The 19,293-nt window shown below is 37.6% G+C and overlaps 1 protein-coding gene across 2 annotated transcripts in view; it reads right to left on the reverse strand.

Annotated features, from left to right (window-relative positions):
- The window catches only part of LOC110840124 (uncharacterized), a 184,138-nt gene that overhangs the window by 104,673 nt on the left and 60,172 nt on the right, over positions 1 to 19,293 (reverse strand). Inside the window, exon 1 of one of the 2 annotated variants that reach the window (XM_087345412.1) lies at positions 7,950 to 8,987. The exons of the other annotated variant lie outside the window; for it this stretch is intronic. Within the exon in view, the coding sequence (XP_087201538.1) occupies positions 7,950 to 8,100 (151 nt within the window). The 5' untranslated portion in view covers positions 8,101 to 8,987. Of the gene's footprint in view, positions 1 to 7,949; positions 8,988 to 19,293 lie in introns of those variants that run through there. 2 annotated transcript variants of the gene reach the window in all.

Genomic DNA, 19,293 nt, shown 5'->3' on the forward strand with positions numbered 1-19,293 from the left:
ATTTACTCGAGGACACGACGTACAAACACAAAGACGCAGTCTATCGGAAAAATACGGAACCAAAGATAAGACGTGCCATCTGTGATGACCTCAATGGAAAGAAATCAATACTTTCGAATGGCATCGAGGACCAATCAGAAGTCAGTCAGTACTGATTCTGTCTTGGAACAGTCGGCTGGTCCCGATTGAATAGTCGTCATTAAACTACGGTTGGAATTATTTGTTTCGGTCGGTCAGTATCAACGTAATTTTGTGCTCGAGAAATGGAGTTCTTAAGGACCATTAACAAGATTAATTACCACCGTTAAATCACGTATTAACGGGTGCTACCTACAGTGAATCTCAGTGTAAGGATGTCTTCTCGGTGACGTGTGAGAATAGAAACAAGTGAAACACCAATCTAACATAACATGCAAGAATATGTGCGGTTCGCCACATTGAGACATACGACTTCAGTGAAAGGACATTTGCATGCCATGTGTGCTCAATAAAGACGTTTTTAGGAGTTACTAACACGTAAATCATATACAGATATCGCGTATCTGCAGAAGCTCGACCTATGTAATTTGAGAACATTTATTCTTTATAACGATGACTGGAGTCACTGTAGTAATTACATGTAGTGTAATATAAAATTAAATAAATATTTTAATAAATTCTTCGTGTGACAACATATATACTTCCACAATGAAATATTCAATAACATCATATTTAAGTGATAAGTGATTGGTGTACTTGAAATTACTGAAAGTATGTGTCCAATAAAATATCCTTGTTAAAAAATTAAATTAGGTATGAAAGTGAAGCCCAGAATATAATATACTTTTTAAAGCGACGTAATCGAATTTTTCAGTGTTTAATAATTTACAATTAACCATAACAAGCTCAAGGTGCCCTCACATGCGCACGTCATACGACTGCACTGCGCACCAACGTCTGCGCAGGTGCCCCACTAACCTAACCTAACCTAACCTAACCTAACCTAACCTAACCCAAACCAACCATAACGGGGTAATCTCGATCAGTGCAGAATGGTTTCCTGCGCACGAATTTTGGAAAAAGCGAATGGATGCTCAGAAGTTATTGAAATTTTGTATGGACGTCATGCCACAGGTAAGTTAATGATATTCATACTCTATTATGTCTTATTGCTTTTTATAAATTCGTACGAAGGCATCAAAGTCGTGAGGTGGAGGATGCGCAAAGTCGGCCACGACCACTTATCAATAACGATATTACGCGCTCACACAATCCCCATATAACACAAATAGTGCTTATATGCGTGTAATACATCATAACACGTCTAAAATTACATAATATTTCCACGAGAATTATTTCTTGCAAAACCGATGCAGTGTAGATGTTGTCGCAAAAACGTAGCAGAGTCATGTGTAACGATGACCCAATCTAACTCACTATATACAAGTATCATGTAACGAAAGAATCGGAATAAACATACGTGAATGATAGTACGTCATTTATTAATATAAATCGCCTCACAAAAAAACTGAATATAAATCTCTGGTACATTAATTTCAATACTTCGTGGGCGCAGAATTCGCGACGCACGTCAAACTTGTGGTAACTTATTGGTGTCCTATGTAAAATGTCAACAAAATATATCGAAAATATTGCCTCACATTTACTCGAGGACACGACGTACAAACACAAAGATGCAGACTATCGGAAAAATACGAAACCAAAGGTGATGACCTAAATGGAAAGAAATCAATACTTTCGATTGGCATCGAGGACCAATCAGAAGTCAGTCAGTACTGATTCTGTCTTGGAACAGTCGGCTGGTCCCGATTGAATAGTCGTCATTAAACTACGGTTGGAATTATTTGATTTCGGTCGGTCAGTATCAACGTAATTTTGTGCTCTAGAAATAGAGTTCTTAAGGACCATTAACAAGATTAATTACCACCGTTCAATCACGTATTAACGGGTGCTACCTACAGTGAATCTCAGTGTAAGGATGTCTTCTCGGTGACGTGTGAGAATAGAAACAAGTGAAACACCAATCTAACATAACATGCAAGAATATGTGCGGTTCGCCACATTGAGACATACGACTTCAGTGAAAGGACATTTGAATGCCATGTGTGCTCAATAAAGACGTTTTTACGAGTTACTAACACGTAAATCATATACAGATATCGCGTATCTGCAGAAGCTCGACCTATGTAATTTGAGAACATCTATTCTTTATAACGATGACTGGGGTCACTGTAGTAATTACATGTAGTGTAATATAAAATTAAATAAATATTTTAATAAATTCTTCGTGTGACAACATATATACTTCCACAATGAAATATTCAATAACATCATATTTAAGTGATAAGTGATTGGTGTACTTGCAATTCCTGAAAGTATGTGTCCAATAAAATATCCTTCTAAAAAATTAAATTACGTATGAAAGTGAAGCCCAGAATATAATATACTTTTTAAAGTAAATGAATCGAATTTTTGAGTGTTTAATAATTTACAATTAACCATAACGAGCTCAAGGTGCCCTCACATGCGCACGTCATACGACTGCACTGCGCACCAACGTCTGCGCAGGTGCCCCACTAACCTAACCTAACCTAACCTAACCTAACCTAACCTAACCCAAACCAACCATAACGGGATAATCTCGATTAGTGCAGAATGGTTTCCTGCGCACGAATTTTGGAAAAAGCGAATGGATGCTCAGAAATTATTGAAATTTTGTATGGACGTCATGCCACAGGTAAGTTAATGATATTCATACTCTATTATGTCTTATTGCTTTTTATAAATTCGTACGAAGGCATCAAAGTCGTGAGGTGGAGGATGCGCAAAGTCGGCCACGACCCCTTATCAATAACGATATTACGCGCTCACAAAATCCCCATATAACACATATAGTGCTTATATGCGTGTAATACATCATAACACGTGTAAAAGTACATAATATTTCCACGAGAATTATTTCTTGCAAAACTGATGCAGTGTAGATGTTGTCGCAAAAACGTAGCAGAGTCATGTGTAACGATGACCCAATCTAACTCACTATATATAAGTATCATGTAACGAAAGAATCGGAATAAACATACGTGAATGATAGTACGTCATTTATTAATATAAATCGCCTCACAAAAAAACTGAATATAAATCTCTGGTACATTAATTGCAAAGCTTCGTGGGAGCAGAATTCGTGGCGTACGTCAAACTTGTGGTAACATATTGGTGTCCTATATCAAATGTCAACAAAATATATCGAAAATATTGCCTCATATTTACTCGAAGAACACGACGTACAAACACAAAGACGCAGTCTATCAGAAAAATACGGAACCAAAGATAAGACGTGCCATCTGTGATGACCTCAATGGAAAGAAATCAATACTTTCGAATGGCATCTAGGACCAATCAGAAGTCAGTCGGTACTGATTATGTCTTGGAACAGTCGGCTGGTCCCGATTGAATAGTCGTCATTAAACTACGGTTGGAATTATTTCATTTCGGTCGGTCAGTATCAACGTATTTTTGTGCTCTAGAAATAGAGTTCTTAAGGACCATTAACAAGATTAATTACCATCGTTAAATCACGTATTAACGGGTGCTACCTACAGTGAATCTCAGTGTAAGGATGTCTTCTCGGTGACGTGTGAGAATAGAAACAAGAGAAACACCAATCTAACATAACATGCAAGAATATGTGCGGTTCGCCACATTGAGACATACGACTTCAGTGAAAGGACATTTGCATGCCATGTGTGCTCAATAAAGACGTTTTTACCAGTTAGTAACACGTAAATCATATACAGATATCGCGTATCTGCAGAAGCTCGACCTATGTAATTTGAGAACATTTATTATTTATAACGATGACTGGGGTCACTGTAGTAATTACATGTAGTGTAATATAAAATTAAATAAATATTTTAATAAAGTCTTCGTGTGACAACATATATACTTCCACAATGAAATATTCAATAACATCATATTTAAGTGATAAGTGATTGGTGTACTTGAAATTACTGAGAGTATGTGTCCAATAAAATATCCTTGTTAAAAAATTAAATTAGGTATGAAAGTGAAGCCCAGAATATAAAATGCTTTTTAAAGCGACGTAATCGAATTTTTGAGTGTTTAATAATTTACAATTAACCATAACGAGCTGAAGGTGCCCTCAAATGCGCACGTCATACGACTGCACTGCGCACCAACGTCTGCGCAGGTGCCCCACTAACCTAACCTAACCTAACCCAAACCAACCAAAACGGGGTTATCTCGATCAGTGCAGAATGGTTTCCTGCGCACGAATTTTGGAAAAAGCGAATGGATGCTCAGAAATTATTGAAATTTTGTATGGACGTCATGCCACAGGTAAGTTAATGATATTCATACTCTATTATGTCTTATTGCTTTTTATAAATTCGGACGAAGGCATCAAAGTCGTGAGGTGGAGGATGCGCAAAGTCGGCCACGACCACTTATCAATAACGATATTACGCGCTCACACAATCCCCATATAACACAAATAGTGATTATATGCGTGTAATACATCATAACACGTCTAAAATTACATAATATTTCCACGAGAATTATTTCTTGCAAAACTGATGCAGTGTAGATGTTGACGCAAATACGTAGCAGATTCATGCGTAACGATGACCCAATCTAACTCACTATAAATAAGTATCATGTAAAGAAAGAATCGGAATAAACATACTTGAATGATAGTAAGTCATTTATTAATATAAATCGCCTCACGAAAAAACTGAATATAAATTTCTGGTACATTAATTGCAATGCTTCGTGGGCGCAAAATTCGTGGCGCACGTCAAACTTGTGGTAACATATTGGTCTCCTATGTTAAATGTCAACAAAATATATCGAAAATATTGCCTCACATTTACTCGAGGACACAACGTACAAACACAAAGAGGCAGTCTATCGGAAAAATACGGAACCAAAGATAAGACGTGCCATCTGTGATGACCTCAATGGAAAGAAATCAATACTTTCGAATGGCATCGAGGACCAATCAGAAGTCAGTCAGTACTGATTCTGTCTTGGAACAGTCGGCTGGTCCCGATTCAATAGTCGTCATTAAACTACGGTTAGCATTATTTCATTTCGGTCGGTCAGTATCAACGTATTTTTGTGCTCTAGAAATAGAGTTCTTAAGGACCATTAACAAGATTAATTACCACCGTTCAATCACGTATTAACGGGTGCTACCTACAGTGAATCTCAGTGTAAGGATGTCTTCTCGGTGACGTGTGAGAATAGAAACAAGTGAAACAGCAATCTAACATAACATGCAAGAATATGTGCGGTTCGCCACATCGAGACATACGAGTTCAGTGAAAGGACATTTGCATGCCATGTGTGCTCAGTAAAGACGTTTGTATGAGTTAGTAACACGTAAATCATATACAGATATCGCGTATCTGCAGAAGCTGGACCTATATCATTTGAGAACATTTATTCTTTATAACGATGAATGGGGTCACTTTAGTAATTACATGTAGTGTAATATAGAATTAAATAAAACTCCGTGAATTAACTTTCGACACTACATGTGTAAGGAAAAGGGTCGTGTGTTTCCGATTGTGACAGCAACATGAATTCCAGATGTACCTGATTTACAGAGGTTGGACGTGTCTAAATGTGACTTTTTGTGCATATGTGTACATACATATTTCCGACAAGCCTTATCTTTGTAATATCCCGATATATTTGAAAATAAAATTTTTACATTTTTACTAATAATTCTTAAGCGTCAGCAGACATTAAATGCAATACAACAACCACAATTACGGGAAGTAATGCATAAGTGACGTGAGCCAAGATTCTTTCGATGTCAACAGGAATGTATCCAATGTAAAATCTTTGAAGTATAAAAGTGTGGTACAGGCTCAAACACAAGATTGTTCAATAATTTAAGAACATTGAAATATTTGAGTGTTTAACATCAAGCAATTGATAATAGAACTCATACGATGCATTAGCATAGACGACATGCATCACGTCTCTGTGCATCACCTACTGCGCAGATACCTCATTTCATTAGCTTAACCTATCCTATCCCAACTCAACCCAACACGGGTAATGAGCGTCACCTGAACATGGCGACCTGCGCACGAATTTTCGAAATATACCATGGATGGTCGGAAAATTCTGAAATTATTTATGGACGCCGTGCCACTGGTAAGTAATAAAGGTTCATACCATTTCGTGTGTTTCAAAAACATTTAAAATATTTTAATACTCTTTTCAATATATGACGACGACATGCAATTCCACACACAAAATGTGCATAAAACCTTGTTTACGTGGAGTGCAACCATTGCTATTACAAGATCTACAGGTAAGTGAAAAATGTAAAAATTCTTATAACATACTTCCATGCAGATAGGGGTAGACTATATTATTGTTTAAAATGTGAATTACTATAATATTTCAGTGTTGAATTCGTGCAATCGATTGCAACGATCACACATTCAGCTCAGATGGACAATATATATATATATATATATATATATATATATATATATATATGGAAACACTGCGCACCATCTTCTGCGCATATGCCCCAATAACCTAACCTAACCTAACACAACTTGACCGCGACCAGACATCGGTGATCAATGGTGTCCTGAGCACGAATTTTGAAATTTTAAAAGGATGGTCGGAAGTTACCTAAATTTTGTATGGACGTCATGACACATGTAGGTTAATGAAATACATATTCTATTATATCATAACAATTGTAATAAAGTAACACGAGAAGGCGACAAATTCGGGAGGTGGACACAAGTGAAGTCGGCCACGACCAATATGTAAGAAACATAAAATTAACTTAATTACGCAGACAAGTGCAGTTCACATTAAGTAATTATATTAAGTTAATTACATTAAGTAATTAAGTGATTATATACATGTATTAACACATATACATACAAAAGTATATTTTTTTATGAGTGAAATATACCTCAAATTCGGCACAACGGCCCCGGCAGGTACATACGTAGCGAATCGCATACACAATCAATCATACGTAAATACATATGATACGACTAAGAACACACATTGCTTAATACTATACACCATATTATCAACGTCAATCCGCGACGAGAGACGCAATGAAACTGATTCGCCTGTGACTCACGGGAAGAACACCAACAGTGCACTCGGCCGAGTAGGCAATGCAAGCAAGGCCGTTACCGCATAAATTGTAGACCCGGTATAACACCAAGAAACCAACGTAGTTATTAAGTTTCTTTCGGGCAACTGCATTATACATCTTGAGCAAAAGTTACATTACAATTTAAAAGAATTAATTACGTTTTATTTAGGTAACGTACTCGAAAACAAATTTCTCTACAACCTTGGGCAAAAATTCAAATTTCCCAACGTACTGCTCGAGTTTGCAGGCATTTCCCTAAAAGACGTGGAGATCCTATGAAGTAGTAATGGCGGATTACAATCGTAGGAAGCGTGTTTTTTGCTGTTCTGTATATGAAGAAACGCATTCATCGACCGCTGCAGAACGTCTTTACCAAATAAGATTTTAGGAGCAGTCTCCTAGCAGTGTGTTCAATATTATGTGGCATTTGCAGTTCAAGAAGATGAAGAATTTTTCGGGAACAAACTGTGTTTACTGAAGAAACTACGTTTCACGAAAGTGGTTAGTAAACATTACTAACCATGCGGGGATCAGAATCGCCCGGGTTCGTAGTTGAACATCATCACCGATTTCCGAAACTGAACAGCTATAAACAAAAACTTTGATGTTGGACCACTGTTGTAAAGCAATCTATTTGCCAATACGTGGTCTGAATAAAAACCTTTTAAAACTATACTGTAATTTGCAGTCGCCCTTCAACGTTCGTGCCGCTTGATTTCAACTTTAGTCAAACGACGCAAACAGTTTTTATTAAAAAGCAGTTTATCAATCTCCTACTCACCACTCCTACGCGATGACCTCGAAGATACTTGTCTTCTTAGCGAATGGAGACCGCACGCATAAGAACAACCAAGTCCTCGCAATAGCAAATTATGAACGACACACGCAAAACAGTCAAACTGGGCACCAGAACAGCATTCAACACAAGGCATACGTAAGAAACAGATAAGTTTTCACAGCCAATATGTCTTTTTAAGAAATGTAGACTATTTCACGAGAATAAAATGCACATCACTTGGCTTGTAAATCTTAATTTGTGGCAATGACATTAAAGAATCTATACACATCGCAGTATTGAACCCGAAGATTATAAATGTTACGAATAAAATCACAGATAATATCCCAACTGACAACGAAATGACATAGTCAGCACATCATAAATATTATTAATTTAAATTAAAGAACATTAAAACTGTTGTCGAAGGAATTGTGAATAACTCTGAGAAGTTTATTTGGCCATGTGTCGGACAGTTTCACTCGCAGTGGGCAAATGAACATTAGTTCTTTCGTAACAGACCCTTTTATACATATCTGAAACTAAAGAAATTTTGTGATCTTGTTTCAGTTCAAAAGTTCCCTAACCAAACTCATGATTTAAATTTGGTTTTAATGCAAGTTTACAATGAACCACAGTTAGCCCATGTTACATTTTGTGGCGACTTCAGTGGATACAAAACCAGTTACTTGTATCAACTAAACTGACAACAGTCTATTATTCTTAACAAATTGCTTTACTGTAGTAATGACCTTGATGTTTTCATTGAAAATAAGGACATAACGTGTTAAAACCTTTCATCTTGCGTATCATGTCATTAAATACGATTTATAATTAGGATGACACCGCAAATTAAATATTCAAAGTAAAATGTTTCGTAAACCAACTTCACAATTCTTCCTTAATGTTGACAATGGACCCGCGAAAATATCTCACTGCTTATGGAAGTCACAATCACACGCCACATGTCAACTCCTGAGCCCAAATCGTCAACGCCAATAACGGCGAACCAGCAGGCTTACATCCTACGGCCACAACCTGCGACAAGCGACTGTGACACTGCGCAGAACCAGCGAGCAACTGAGGGGAACGCGCATCGCGAACAGAGACACCGCGCACAGTTACGGGAATGGTATGAAGATGATTACGTCTCCGATTTAAGAAGTTCCAAAACTTCGCCGTGTAGAAAGAATATCACACCTGAAGATTTCTGTCTTCTCGGTTGTTGCGCTGTGTAGTCTGGTAGATGTTACGAACGTTTCAGAGGTCATACTGCCTCCGTCATCAGGGCAATGATTCGTTGGTAAACATCTACTATACTACACGGCGCAACAACCCAGAAGACAGAAAACTTCATACTCATCGGTCTGATGATGGAGGCAGTATGACCTCTGAATCGTTGGTAAACATCGACCAGACTACACAGCGCAACAACCCATAAGACAGAAATCTTCATACTCTGATGACGGAGGCAGTATGACCTCTGAATCGTTGGTAAACATCGACCAGACTACACAGCACAACAACCAAGAAGACAGAAATCTTCATACTCATCGCCCTGATGATGGAGGCAGTATGACCTCCGAAACGTTGGTAAACATCGACCAGACTACACAGCGCAACAACCCAGAAGACAGAAATCTTCATACTCTGATGACGGAGGCAGTATGATCTCTGAATCGTTGGTAAACATCGACCAGACTACACAGCACAACAACCAAGAAGACAGAAATCTTCATACTCACCGCTGTGAAAAGCTCAAATCTTACAATATCACACCTGTCTTTAGGGCATTTATCCGATCGAGATACGCTTTTCATTTCATCATAACACATTTCAATTTCATCCATCCCTCATTCTACCGATGTTCACTATTTCGCTAATCTTTTACGTGTATATGAACCACTAACTTATTTTAATCGATCTTGTTTGAGAATGGTCCCCACCACAATTACATGATCCTACTCCACTTTCTTTACAGGCTGTTCAAAAAAAATGGTATTTAGAACACACGACTGGCTCATTATATCGACGAATGAATAACGATCCCAAGGTCTGAAACTGGAGACCACAGAGTTTTAACAGCCAATAACAAAGTACTTAATGACAAGGCAATTCAACGTAAGGGACATGTTGTAACCTAAACTTCACAGGCCTTTATGCGTGCGTGCGTGTGAAAATACGGTTAATGCAATTATTTACGCAGCTTCTTAGAAAGGGCCCAGCATGTTTCGATCCTAGTGTGTCTCCTTCAGTGACATTTACTGATTATAAGAACGTGAACAGGAAGTTCTTCAATACCTTCATTTGTGCGACTTCCTCCGTGCCACATTTTTTACTGTTCTGTCTGACGACAGGTCCACATGAACAGGATCCTTCCATCCTTTTCTCGGACTGGGACCTGTTCATATACGTTCTTGGCAGATGATCCAGAAGTGGTTTGCCATTGCCTTCTTCTGTGTGTGAATGGAGTAATTGTTGGGATGCCACGGAGGAAAACTCCGTGTTGCCTAGACCACGGCCTTGCCAAACACAAGTTATAAATTCGGGCACCGCCGGGAATCGAACCCTAGACCCCAGGGTTACAAGGCCAGCGTTCTAACCGTAGAGCACCGTGCGACATACTAAAATAAAATTTCAAAACTTCGCACCAGTAAAGTCGTCATTCGCAGATGTCTGTCTTCTGGGTTGTTGCGCTCTGTAGTCTGGTAGAAGTTCAACGACGTTTCAGAGGTCCTTGCTGCCTCCATCATCACCATCATTATTTATACGAAGCACTATCCAGAAACAAAAGCACAGATTGCATTTTCATAAGCCCGTGTTACGTTATCAAAGCTTGCGTCTCTTTTGATTACCGACATACCAGTCTGGCGCGCGCGGTCAGAAGGGCACTGAACACAAATATCCAGCCCTCGCATGGTACGCATATGAAATATCGCTCGCTGCATCTCTTTTACGGCCATATGTATGCATGAATGTGGGATGTGTTCGTATAACACATTCTCTATCCCCGAGCTGTCCAGATGAATACTGAAGCTGTATAACTTTCGATTGAAAGAACACATTTCTAGGCTTGTTCAGAATGAAAAATTTCAAAAATGCTCCTGATGGCTTCTCCGTGTTTCCCTGTCTCTTTGTCCACAAAACGACAATTGCAATATGTATTTCAATTACATTGATATTGGCAAATTAGAGACATTCTAGTCTTAGGTAATGCGAAGGTTTCGATAGCAAGTGGACAGATATGAGATTTGTGTCCCAACACACTTTTTGTGTTTTGTATTATTGTTTTTCTAGGTCATCTCAACTCGAGAACCATTAGACTGACTTCGGTAATACAGTAAAACCTCAATCCAACGTTTCCCGAACTATCGCTTTCCCGCATTCATCGTCCATTTTGTTCCGTCCCGAATACATCCCATATAGAATAATGTTACATTTTCCCGATTCTATCGTTTATCGAACTATCATGTGTTTCCTATGGCGACAGCCAAATAAATTCCAGATGAACCTGATTTACAGAGGTTGGACGTGTCTAAATGTGACGTCAGTGTGGATATGTATACATAATGTATATATTTCTGACAAACCGGATCTTTGTAATATCTCGATACATTTCAAAATAAAATTTTGACATTTGGACTCTATTATGTATTAACGCTTTTTATAAATACGCACGAATGCATCAAAGACGTGAGGTGGAGGATGCGCAACATCGGAAACGACAACTTACCAATAACGATATTTCGGGCTCAAGCAGTCTAAATATAAAACAAATAGTGCTTATATGCGTGTAATACATCATAACACTTCTAGAATTACATATTTCCACGAGAATTATTTCTTGCAAAACTGATGCAGTGTAGATGTTGACGCAAATACGTAGCAGATTCATGCGTAACGATGACCAAATCTAACTATCTATAAATAAGTATCATGTAACGAAAGAATCGGAATAAACATACGTAAACGATAGTACGTCATTTATTAATATAAATCGTCTCAAAAAAAACTGAATATAAATCTCTGGTACATTAATTGCAATGCTTCGTGGGCGCAGAATTCGTGGCGCACGTCAAACTTGTGGTAACATATTGGTGTCCTATGTCACATGTCAACAAAATATATCAAAAATATTGCCTCACATTTACTCGAGGACACGACGCACAAACACAAAGACGCAGTCTATCGGAAAAATACGGAACAAAAGATAAGACGTGCCATCTGTGATGACCTCAATGGAAAGAAATCAATACTTTCGAATGGCATCGAGGATAAATCAGAAGTCAGTCAGTACTGATTCTGTCTTGGAACAGTCGGCTGGTCCCGATTGAATAGTCGTCATTAAACTACGGTTGGAATTATTTGATTTCGCTCGGTCAGTATCAACGTAATTTTGTGCTCTAGAAATAGAGTTCTTAAGGACCATTAACAAGATTAATTACCACCGTTCAATCACGTATTAACGGGTGCTACCTACAGTGAATCTCAGTGTCAGGATGTCTTCTCGGTGACGTGTGAGAATAGAAACAAGTGAAACACCAATCTAACATAACATGCAAGAATATGTGCGGTCCGTCACATTGAGACATACGACTTCAGTGAAAGGACATTTGCATGCCATGTGTGCTCACTAAAGACGTTTTTACGAGTTAGTAACACGTAAATCATATACAGATATCGCGTATCTGCAGAAGCTGGACCTATGTAATTTGAGAACATTTATTCTTTATAACGATGACTGGGGTCACTGTAGTAATTACATGTAGTGTAATATAAAATTAAATAAATATTTTAATAAATTCTTCGTGTGACAACATATATACTTCCATAATGAAATATTCAATAACATCATATTTAAGTGATAAGTGATTGGTGTACTTGAAATTACTGAAAGTATGTGTCCAATAAAATATCCTTGTTAAAAAATTAAATTAGGTATGAAAGTAAAGCCAAGAATATAATATACTTTTTAAAGCGACGGAATCGAATTTTTAAGTGTTTAATAATTTACAATTAACCATAAACAGCTCAAGGTGCCCTCACATCCGCAGGTCATACGACTGCACAGCGCACCAACGTCTGCGCAAGTGATCCACTAACCTAACCTAACCGAACCCAAACCAACCAAAACGGGGTATTCTCGATCAGTGCAGAATGGTTTCCTGTGCACGAATTTTGGAAAAAGCGAATTGATGCTCAGAAATTATTGAAATTTTGTATGGACGTAATGCCACAGGTAAATTAATGATATTCATACTCTATTATGTCTTATTGCTTTTTATAAATTCGTACGAAGGCATCAAAGTCGTGAGGTGGAGGATGTGCAAAGTCGGCCACGACCACTTAACAATAACGATATTACGCGCTCACACAATCCCCATATAACAAAAATAGTGCATATATGCATGTAATACATCATAACACGTCTAAAATTACATAATATTTCCACGAGAATTATTTCTTGCAAAACTGATGCAGTGTAGATGTTGACGCAAATACGTAGCAGATTCATGCGTAAGAATGACCCAATCTAACTCACTATAAATAAGTATTATGTAACGAAAGAATCGGAATAAACATACGTGAATGATAGTACGTCATTTATTAATATAAATCGCCTCACAATAAACTCAATATAAATCTCTGGTACATTAATTGCAATGCTTGGTTGGCGCAGAATTCGTGGCGCACGTCAAACTTGTGGTAACATATTGCTGTCCTATGTCAAATGTCAACAAAATATATCGAAAATATTGCCTCACATTTACTCGAGGACACGACGTACAAACACAAAGACGCAGTCTATAGGAAAAATACGGAACCAAAGATAAGACGTGCCATCTGTGATGACCTCAATGGAAATAAATCAATACTTTCGAATGGCATCGAGGACCAATCAGAAGTCAGTCAGTACTGATTCTGTCTTGGAACAGTCGGCTGGTCCCGATTGAATAGTCGTCATTAAACTACGGTTGGAATTATTTGATTTCGGTCGGTCAGTATCAACGTAATTTTGTGCTCTAGAAATAGAGTTCTTAAGGACCATTAACAAGATTAATTACCACCGTTCAATCACGTATTAACGGGTGCTACCTACACTGAATCTCAGTGTAAGGATGTCTTCTCGGTGACGTGTGAGAATAGAAACAAGTGAAACACGAATCTAACATAACATCCAAGAATATGTGCGGTTCGCCACATTGAGACACACGACTTCAGTGAAAGGACATTTGCATGCCATGTGTGCTCAATAAAGACGTTTTTACGACTTAGTAACACGTAAATCATATACAGATATCGCGTATCTGCAGAAGTTCGACCTATGTAATTTGAGAACATTTATTCTTTATAACGATGACTGGGGTCACCGTAGTAATTACATGTAGTGAAATATAAAATTAAATAAATATTTTAATAAATTCTTCGTGTGACAACATATATACTTCCACAATGAAATATTCAATAACATCATATTTAAGTGATAAGTGATTGGTGTACTTGAAATTACTGAAAGTATGTGTGCAATAAAATATCCTTGTTAAAAAATTAAATTAGGTATGAAAGTGAAGCCCAGAATATAATATACTTTTTAAAGCGACGTAATCGAATTTTTCAGTGTTTAATAATTTACAATTAACCATAACGAGCTCAAGGTGCCCTCACATGCGCACGTCATACGACTGCACTGCGCACCAACGTCTGCGCAGGTGCCCCACTAACCTAACCTAACCTAACCCAAACCAACCAAAACGGGGTAATCTCGATCAGTGCAGAATGGTTTCCTGCGCACGAATTTTGGAAAAAGCGAATGGATGCTCAGAAATTATTGAAATTTTGTATGGACGTCATGCCACAGGTAAGTTAATGATATTCATACTCTATTATGTCTTATTGCTTTTTGTAAATTCGTACGAAGGCATCAAAGTCGTGAGGTGTAGGATGCGCAAAGTCGGCCACGACCACTCATCGAAAACGATATTACGCGCTTACACAATCCCCATATGATACAAATAGTGATTATATGCGTGTAATACATCATAACACGTGTAAAATTACATAATGTTTCCACGAGAATTATTTCTTAAAAAACTGATGCAGTGTAGATGTTGACGCTAATACGTAGCAGATTCTTTCGTAACGATGACCCAATCTAACTCAGTATAAATAAGTATCATGTAACGAAAGAATCGGAATAAACATACGTGAATGATAGTACGTCATTTATTAATATAAATCGCCTCACAAAAAAACTGAATATAAATCTCTCGTACATTAATTGCAATGCTTCGTGGGCGCAGAATTCGTGGCGCACGTCAAACTTGTGGTAACATATTGGTGTCCTATGTCAAATGTCAACAAAATATATCGAAGATATTGCCTCACATTTACTCGCAGACACGACGTACAAACACAAAAACGCAGTCTATCGGAAAATTACGGAACCAAACATAAGAAGTGCCATCTGTGATAACCTCAATGGAAGGAAATCAATACTTTCGAATGGCATCGAGGACCAATCAAAAGTCAGTCAGTACTAATTCTGTCTTGGAACAGTCGGCTGGTCCCGTTTGAACTGTCGCCATTAAACTACGGTTGGTATTATTAGATGTCGGTCGTTCAGTATCAACGTAATTTTGTGCTCTAGAAATAGCGTTCATCGGGACCATTAACAAGATTAATTACCACCGTTCAATCATGTATTAACGGGTGCTACCTACAATGAATCTCAGTGTAAGGATGTCTTCTCGGTGACGTGCGAGAATAGAAACAAGTGAAACACCAATCCAACATAACATGCAAGAATATGTGCGGTTCGCCACATTGAGACACACGACTTCAGTGAAAGGACATTTGCATGCCATGTGTGCTCAATAAAGACGTTTTTACGAGTTAGTAACACGTAAATCATATACAGACCTATGTAATTTGAGAACATTTATTCTTTATAACGATGACTGGGTTCACCGAAGTAACTACATGTAGTGTAATATAAAATTAAATAAATATTTTAATAAATTCTTCGTGTGACAACATATATACTTCCACAATGAAATATTCAATAACATCATATTTAAGTGATAAGTGATTGGTGTACTTGAAATTACTGAAAGTATGTGTCCAATAAAATATCCTTGTTAAAAAATTAAATTAGGTATGAAAGTGAAGCCAAGAATATAATATACTTTTTAAAGCGACGTAATCGAATTTTTGAGTGTTTAATAATTTACAATTAACCATAAAGAGCTCAAGGTGCCCTCACATGCGCACGTCATACGACTGCACTGCGCACCAACGTCTGCGCAGGTGCCCCACTAACCTAACCTAACCTAACCCAAACCAACCAAAACGGGGTAATCTCGATCAGTGCAGAATGGTTTCCTGCGCACGAATTTTGGAAAAAGCGAATGGATGCTCAGAAATTATTGAAATTTTGTATGGACGTCATGCCACAGGTAAGTTAATGATATTCATACTCTATTATGTCTTATTGCTTTTTGTAAATTCGTACGAAGGCATCAAAGTCGTGAGGTGTAGGATGCGCAAAGTCGGCCACGACCACTTATCGAAAACGATATTACGCGCTTACACAATCCCCATATGATACAAATAGTGATTATATGCGTGTAATACATCATAACACGTGTAAAATTACATAATGTTTCCACGAGAATTATTTCTTGCAAAACTGATGCAGTGTAGATGTTGACGCAAATACGTAGCAGATTCATGCGTAACGATGACCCAATCAAACTCACTATAAATAAGTATTATGTAACGAAAGAATCGGAATAAACATACGTGAATGATAGTACGTCATTTATTAATATAAATCGCCTCACAAAAAAACTGAATATAAATCTCTCGTACATTAATTGCAATGCATCGTGGGCGCAGAATTCGTGGCGCACGTCAAACTTGTGGTAACATATTGGTGTCCTATGTCAAATGTCAACAAAATATATCGAAGATATTGCCTCACATTTACTCGCAGACACGACGTACAAACACAAAAACGCAGTCTATCGGAAAATTACGGAACCAAACATAAGAAGTGCCATCTGTGATAACCTCAATGGAAGGAAATCAATACTTTCGAATGGCATCGAGGACCAATCAAAAGTCAGTCAGTACTAATTCTGTCTTGGAACAGTCGGCTGGTCCCGTTTGAACTGTCGCCATTAAACTACGGTTGGTATTATTAGATGTCGGTCGTTCAGTATCAACGTAATTTTGTGCTCTAGAAATAGCGTTCTTCGGGACCATTAACAAGATTAATTACCACCGTTCAATCACATATTAACCGGTGCTACCTACAGTGAATCTCAGTGTAAGGATGTCTTCTCGGTGACGTGTGAGAATAGAAACAAGTGAAACACCTATCTAACATAACATGCAAGAATATGTGCGGTTCGCCAGATTGAGACATACAATTTCAGTGAAAGGACATTTGCATGCCATGTGTGCTCAGTAAAGACGTTTTTACGAGTTAGTAACACGTAAATCATATACAGATATCGCGTATCTGCAGAAGCTCGATCTATGTAATTTGAGAACATTTATTCTTTATAATGATGACCGGGGTCACTGTAGTAATTACATGTACTGTGATATAAAATTAAATAAATATATTAATAAACTCTTCGTGTGACAACATATATACTTCCACAATGAAACATTCAATGACATCATATTTAAGTGATAAGTGATTGGTGTACTTGAAATTACTGAATGTATGTGTCCAATAAAATAACCTTGTTAAAAAATTAAATTAGGTATGAAAGTGAAGCCAAGAATATAATATACTTTTTAAAGCGACAGGATTCGAATTTTTGAGTGTTTAATAATTTACAATTAATCATAACGAGCTCAAGGTGCCCTCACATGCGCACGTCATACGACAGCAGTACGTAACAACGTCTGCGCAGGTGCTCCACTAACTAACCTAACCTAACCCAAACCAACCAAAACAGGGTAATCTCGATCAGTGCAAAATGGTTTCCTGCGTACGAATTTTGCAAAAAGCGAATGGATGTACAGAAATTATTGAAACCTTGTATGGACGTCATGCCACAGGTAAGTTAATGATATTCATACTCTGTTATGACTTATCGCTTTTTAGAAATTTGCACGAACGCATCAAACTCGTGAGGTGGAGGATGCGCAAAGTCGGCCACGACCACTTATCAATAACGATATTACGCGCTTACACAATCCCCATATAACACAAATAGTGCTTATGTGCGTGTAATACATCATAACACTTCTAGAATTACTTAATATTTCCACGAGAATTATTTCTTGCAAAACTGATGCAGTGTAGATGTTGACGCAAATACGTAGCAGATTCATGCGTAACGATGACCCAATCTAACTAACTATAAATAAGTATCATGTAACGAAAGAATCGGAATAAACATACGTAAACGATAGTACGTCATTTATTAATATAAATCGCCTCACAAAAAACTCAATATAAATCTCTGGTACGTTAATTGCAATGCTTCGTGGGCGCAGAATTCGTGGCGCACGTCAAACTTGTGGTTACAAATTGGTATCCTATGTCAAATGTCAACAAAATATATCGAAAATATTGCCTCACATTTACTCGAGCACACGACGTACAAACACAAAGACGCAGTCTATCGGAAAAATACCGAACCAAAGATAAGACGTGCCATCTGTGATGACCTCAATGGAAAGAAATCAATACTTTCGAATGGCATCGAGGACCAATCAGAAGTCAGTCAGTACTGATTCTGTCTTGGAACATGCGGCTGGTCCCGATTGAATAGTCGTCATTAAACTACGGTTGGAATTATTTGTTTTCGGTCGGTCAGTATCAACGTAATTTTGTGCTCTAGAAATAGTTCTTAAGGACCATTAACAAGATTAATTACCACCATTCAATCACGTATTAACGGGTGCTACCTACAGTGAATCTCAGTGTAAGGATGTCTTCTCGGTGACGTGTGAGAATAGAAACAAGTGAAACACCCATCTAACATAACATGCAAGAATATGTGCGGTTCGCCACATTGAGACATATGACTTTAGTGAAAGGACATTTGCATGCCATGTGTGCTCAATAAAGACGTTTTTACGAGTTAGTAACACGTAAATCATATACAGACCTATGTAATTTGAGAACATTTATTCTTTATAACGATGACTGGGTTCACCGAAGTAACTACATGTAGTGTAATATAAAATTAAATAAATATTTTAATAAATTCTTCGTGTGACAACATATATACTTCCACAATGAAATATTCAATAACATCATATTTAAGTGATAAGTGATTGGTGTACTTGAAATTACTGAAAGTATGTGTCCAATAAATTATCC

Source organism: Zootermopsis nevadensis, unplaced genomic scaffold (genome assembly GCF_977971745.1).
Source record: "Zootermopsis nevadensis isolate Lab colony 2312 unplaced genomic scaffold, Znev_1.0 Znev_ptg000009l, whole genome shotgun sequence".
In the NCBI taxonomy this organism is placed as follows: Eukaryota; Metazoa; Arthropoda; class Insecta; order Blattodea; family Termopsidae; genus Zootermopsis; species Zootermopsis nevadensis.